Source organism: Punica granatum, chromosome 1 (genome assembly GCF_007655135.1).
Source record: "Punica granatum isolate Tunisia-2019 chromosome 1, ASM765513v2, whole genome shotgun sequence".
In the NCBI taxonomy this organism is placed as follows: Eukaryota; Viridiplantae; Streptophyta; class Magnoliopsida; order Myrtales; family Lythraceae; genus Punica; species Punica granatum.
Genome location: NC_045127.1, coordinates 53,239,514 through 53,245,273, shown reverse-complemented (window position 1 = coordinate 53,245,273; position 5,760 = coordinate 53,239,514). Strand labels below are relative to the sequence as shown.

At 47.4% G+C, this 5,760-nt stretch overlaps 1 protein-coding gene across 1 annotated transcript; it reads right to left on the bottom strand.

The window, feature by feature from the left end:
- Nucleotides 1–2,387: 2,387 nt before the first annotated feature.
- Nucleotides 2,388–5,457, bottom strand: LOC116211498 (E3 ubiquitin-protein ligase WAVH1-like). Its single transcript, XM_031545924.1, has 3 exons — nt 4,515–5,457; nt 3,932–4,365; nt 2,388–3,818 (listed from the first exon to the last, which is right to left on the bottom strand). Exons 1-3 carry the CDS (start codon nt 4,950–4,952, stop codon nt 2,507–2,509), a joined length of 2,184 nt encoding a protein of 727 aa, XP_031401784.1. The 5' UTR covers nt 4,953–5,457; the 3' UTR covers nt 2,388–2,506.
- Between the last annotated feature and the right edge of the window lie 303 nt (nt 5,458–5,760).

Sequence of the window (5,760 nt, the reverse complement as noted above, 5' to 3'; positions counted from 1 at the left end):
AATGTTTTAACAAAAATACTTAAAATTGATAGTGTTGTATCTATCATATTCATATAAAAACAAATTAATCTATGATTCTTTCTTTAATTAATTTCTTACCGTAAATTTTGAAAAAGCATGTATAGAAAAAGGTAAATTGAATTGATGCTAATGTTAACATTTTAATAAAGATTTTTGAAATGGAGTAGAGAAAAAGTTTGCTTCCATCAAAATGGGGAAGGGGAAGGGGAAGGGGAAGGGGAAGGGGAAGGGGGAGCCCCTTCTATTCATGATTACTTGTCCAGAAAACCAATCATGTGGTTTGGTGCGTATAGAGATTTTCGAAGTGGGCCCATGGGCCCATGGCCACCAGCCACGGCAGGAATTGGATCGATGCTTGATCTGATCAGCTCGAGGGGTTAGTAGGGATAGAGATAGCAAGCTCCATCATTAATCTTGGTGGTCGCCTTCCATTCCTTCAACCCAAATGCAAATCGAAGTAAGAAAGAATTCTTTTCCGGTCTCTATTTTTATCGCTTCTTAGTCGGACCAAACATTCGATAACCAAAAGACTTCAGATCCGTTTATTATTGTTGAGTTTCATTCATTCATTCATCCCGATTTTCCATAATATGATAGTTGGGTCGTTCTTTCATTTTTCTCTTCCATTGGAAATTGGTCAAATAGGTTAGCTATAGCTGGCTATGTCCTATCCTATCGTCCTGTCCCTGCGAAGACAGTTGGCAAATTACAATCGACATCTCTCCCTTTCCACGGATAGCTCTATCCGGGGGGGGGGGGGGGGGGGGGGGGGGTGTTTATGTTCACTTCTTTTGGGATTGGCACTGACATAACAATGGCAAATGGTAACAATCTCCATTAGGAATTGATGTTGAAGTTTCCGGCGTATTCATGAATTGTCATCATTTCTAGTCCTTCCATTCCATCCGTCCTTTTCCTACTCTCTTTCATTTTCTTTCTATCTCAATTAATCGCTTACCCAAAAAATCTCTTGTTCTTTCCATATGGGTCTCGAGAAGTACATTTTACATGAAAATGATGCCAAGAAGGAACTTCGTTAACATGCATTCTTCCGGTTTTACAGAGAATCGAGAAAAAATTTCTGCATGACTGGATTAAATTTATGTCGTCAATGAAAATAATTAAGACATTTGCGTAGTATAATGTCTCGCAGATCAAATTCGCGTAAATTATTTAGTAAAGATCACCATCCCCACTGGCTCTCTTCCATCATCTAAAGTGGATTGGAAATGCTTTCCCTAAGAAAAAGAAATTTAATAATTTGAGAAAAAAGGGGAAAGAGAGAGTGTGCATTGAATAAGTAACAAAGCAACAAAACCATGATTAACCCCGCCGCTAATCAAAACTACTCGACCGAGAACAGAAAGAAGACAACATCACCTTCCTCTTTACTTTGGAATGGAATAATTATTCCCAATTAATTAGCCAATTTCTTTTAGCTTAACATAATGATATATGATTTTCTTTATCGCCACACTTTTAACGCACACCTTTGTCATCATTCCAATGTCTGAATACACAGAAACAAAAAAGCCCACACCAAACCCACGAAACAAAAAAAAAAACATCTCACGTTCTCTCATTCATTCATCCATTGAAATCAAAACCAATCCATTCCATTCCATTCCATGCATTCACCCTTCCTATTTCATTATATTAACCAACCACCAAAGCCCCTTTTATTTTTACCATCAAAATGGAAGAGAAAAAGTCGATAAAGAAGGAAACAAATATCAGCAATTATTTGAACACAAGATGACAAAGATGCCTCCCTTCCCCCTTTCTCTCTTTCCGATTCCGATGTTCATTTTGAACCGTAGAGGATCCGCATAATCATCTAGAGCATGCTACGTATAGCTTGTGCTTTGATCCTTGGAATCGAGAAATCACATTGAACTTCCAGATCTCAAAGTACTTCATTTGAATAGGACTTAAGTTAATGCTATCCATTTCGATCCCTTGATCCTTGACTTTATATCACAACCGTACCCGGAATCATAAAAACTTTGCATACGCATAAGATGAATCCTCAGCCATGTCGAGTTTTCCCGGGAACATTTGCATTACCGTAGTAGATCGGCACGTTAAAACATGGGTGCATATAGTATGTATTGCCAATGCATTTTTTTACCCCCCACCGGGACCAGATTGAGAATCATTTGAATTCATTCATTATCCGCTGTTTCGTTTCTTTCCATTGCAGAAAGGGCCTTCCCGTCAGGTACCCCCTTGTCCTTATTATCTATTACTTGTTAGAGTGGGCCAATCTCTATCTCTCCCCCTCTGCCCTTTCTCAATCATTTTGAATCATTTCTTCTTCCCAAAAGAAATATATGAATAATAATTATTTCACATAAAATTAAAATTATATATATATATATTTTTTATATTCATTCATCGTTTGTATTTACCCAACATTACAATTTCAGAATTTTCAGGAAATTGACAAGAATTAAAAATAAACATAAACATAAACAAATCTAAACTAAAATCTGGCATTCTCGAAGCCGTGCAGATCGCTAACCCTATTCATCGACTTCCTCATGATCGCCACCTTAGCCAGCCGCTCCGCAGCCCGCCATGCCGACGTCGGCGTTAGCGCTTCCGTCTTCTCCTCAGCCCGGGTACCCTCCCGTCGTTCCATCCTCTGCCTCTGGGCCGCCTGCCGGGCCTTCTGCAGCTCCGTCAGCTCGCCCTCCAAGCAGCGGAGGAACTCGTCGCCGCACCCCAACCCGGACTGCACTAGGAGGGCTCTAGCTGAGGAGAGAAGGTGGTGAGCTCCCGACAGATCGCCTCGGTCGACCAACCGCCGGGACTCGGCTATCGCTCTTGCTGTCACGTGGAGGTTCTTCAGCCGTTGGATGCTCGGCGATCTGACGGCCTGCGGTCGCGGGACGGGAACCGGCTGCTCCTTCGAGTACACGAACTCCTGAGACGGTGGGTCCTTGTACGAGGACCCTACCGACATCACGTGGTGGGACCCACTTGCCAAGTCCCGGACCTTCAGCTCCACGAGCAACTCCCGCTCCTCGTCGGCGTAGAGGTCTCCCACCCGGATGAGACGCGACCCGAGAGCCGACGGCCTGCCGATGAGGGAGTAGACGGCGGTGATCTCCGCCGGGTCGGATCCCGAAATGAACCCGAGCTGTAGTCTCAGGTCCTGCACTGCCACGCTCAGTAGCCCCGTCAGGCACTTTGCGAAAGCCTCCTCTTGTGCCGATCGAGCGCCGGCCCCGAAGCCGACGGCGTGGACCGGGACGTCGCCTATTCGTGTGGAAGTCACGAGGGGATATGACCGCTTTTGGGCGGCGGCGGTGGCGTGGATGCGCTGGTCATGGCCGTCGGATAGGAGCATTATCGTGGAAACAGGGTTCTTCTCCCGCCTATCCTCTAGAACCTTCGCGGCCTTCCTGAGCGCGTCGTTCACGGAGGCGTGCTGGCCAGTGCACCCAATGGCGTCGACGATCCTGCGCGCGGATCTCCGGCCGTGGACGTTCATTCGCCTCAGAGGGAGTAGCCTCTTTGAGGTGGCCGAGAAGGCGACGATGGACAGGCGATCGGTGTCCGAGAGGGAGGATATGACCAGTCGCATGGCGCGTTTCATAACATGGAGTTTGTCGCCGTTCATGCACGCGCTCACGTCCAGAACGGTCACCAGATCGACCGGCGCCCTCGGCGGGGACCCAATGCCTAAGGCCGGTGGTGCCTTCACCTTCAGAACGACGGCGTACGTCACGTAGCTCTTGTTTACTGAAACTATCGCCGCTTCCGGCAGCAAACTCACTTCCAAATTGTTCCTGAACAATCAAGCACAAAAGATGAGAACTTGAACATAAATAAATACTGGGGATTGAACATACATAATTCCATATATTTTCAGATCATCCGACATGATTTCCAAGTAGTGTACCTCGGCGGCCTCGACATAGGTGAAACAGGGGAAGCAGCAGAGCCGACAAAGAAGCCCTGAAACTCCACGGGCTCATCCTGTTGCGAATCCTCGTTACTCTCATCAGACTCGGGGATCGGATTAAACCTTGACACCGAGCTCGGAGAGAGCAGAGACTCGTCGTCATCGTACGCCCGCAAAGGCTTGGCGTTGGAGCTGCCTTTTGCTGCCTTTGGGTCCAATTTGGGGCGGCTCTGTGTCTTCGGGGAGTAGCTGGAGTCATCGAGCAGCGGGAGCTCCTTCCACGTGGTGCTGCACACCGGGCAGACGAGGATGCGGTGCTTCTTGACGTGGGCGGCAACGCAGGGGAAGTGAAACGTGTGGGAGCACTCTGCCGTGAAAATGGCCGTGCCCTGCCCTGCCTTCGCGCTTTGCAGGCAGATCCCACATCTCGTCTGAAATGAAAAAACCGACAGAAAACAATGATGTCAGTAAAACGGCGGAGAAATGATTAGTAGATTAGATGACTTCATTTCCATTTGATACCGAATGAAAAGCCAACTCATCTAATCAAACAGGGATCCGAGGAGTCCCGTCGGCTTACCCTGGAAAGGCGGAGGCTGGCCCTGAGGAGGGAGAAGCTGGAGGGGGACTTGGGGGACGTAGGATTGCTAGAAGAGAGGTGGAACAGTCTGGGGCTATTGGTGGCGCTGCTGCTCTTCTTCGGGGTGGGAGCGGGGGCGGTCTTGCACTGGAGCTTGGGGCTGTTGGGCACGGAGGCGGAGGCTGCCGTGGCAGCGGCAGTGCGGCACCGGAGGCTGGGGCTGGAGACGGGGGGCTGGGACCGGAGCCGGGGCGTGGAAGGAGTGGAGAAAAACCCGAACTTGGACGATATCCTGGGGTTGCTAAAATTGCTGCTGCTGTTGCTGGAGGTCTTGGTTTGATTCCGGGGCTGCTGGTGCTTGTCGGAGGAGAAGAGTTTGGTGTCGCGATCTTCCTTGGGTATGGATGTGCAGAAAGCCCTCCTCCACCCGGTCACCATTGTTGAATCTCAAAAGGGCCTATTTTGATCCCTTGTTTCGTTACAGGAAGAAAGATTGAAGGAAGGAAGGAAGGTGGGGGACGGGGGGGCCAAAGCCAAAAGATCAGATGACGAAGGAGAAGAAGATCTCTTTTGCCCTCATCATACACATACACTGTGTTTTGCCATTTTTCTTCTCTCCTCCTTTTGGGTTGTTCCTTATCTATGTATAATATCCAAAAGCTTCGAGTCAGTCTCTCTGTATATCTCAACCTCCTCCTCCTCCTCCTCCCTCCTCTGGTCTTCTTCTTTGATCGCTTTCTCTTTCGAAGCACACAAAAAGATCACTGCAATGAAAAGCTCCCTCCTGTTGCTGCCAAATTACTGAATACATACACTCTCTCTCTCTGCGTCTCTCTCTCTCTCTCTCTCTCTCTCTCTCTCTCTCGTCTCTCTGTGGGTACAGTATAAAGGGTATGGCATAGCACAGCAAAACAGAGGAAGGAACTTCAATTTTTGGCTGGGCAATCCCCATTTTATAAATGGGAAAATAAGATTTATTGGGATTAGCTTAACAGCAGGGAGGGACTGGGAGGGTGACTGACAAATGGAGGTCTGCTACCTGCTGTGACAAGTCAACGCGTCTGATTTTCCCTTTCCCCCCTTATTAAGAAAAATTAAAAATTAATCTGCAATTTGAAGTTAAAATAAATAAATCGGATTAATGAATAAGCCAATGATCCGATTCTTCTCGAGCCATAAGCTGTTCACTGGTGACCTGACCGACATCAAGTCATCAACAACGTGAGTGAGTGAGTGTAGTGTACAT

What these genes read in the sequence shown, in the direction of transcription:
- LOC116211498 (XM_031545924.1), bottom strand. Translation starts at nt 4,952, where the DNA reads ATGGTGACCGGGTGGAGGAGGGCTTTCTGCACATCCATACCCAAGGAA. An exon ending in CCAGCCTCCGCCTTTCCAGG is followed by an intron (nt 4,366 to 4,514) that starts GTAAGCCGACGG and finishes TTTTCATTTCAG; the next exon opens with ACGAGATGTGGGATCTGCCT. An exon ending in CCTATGTCGAGGCCGCCGAG is followed by an intron (nt 3,819 to 3,931) that starts GTACACTACTTG and finishes TTGATTGTTCAG; the next exon opens with GAACAATTTGGAAGTGAGTT.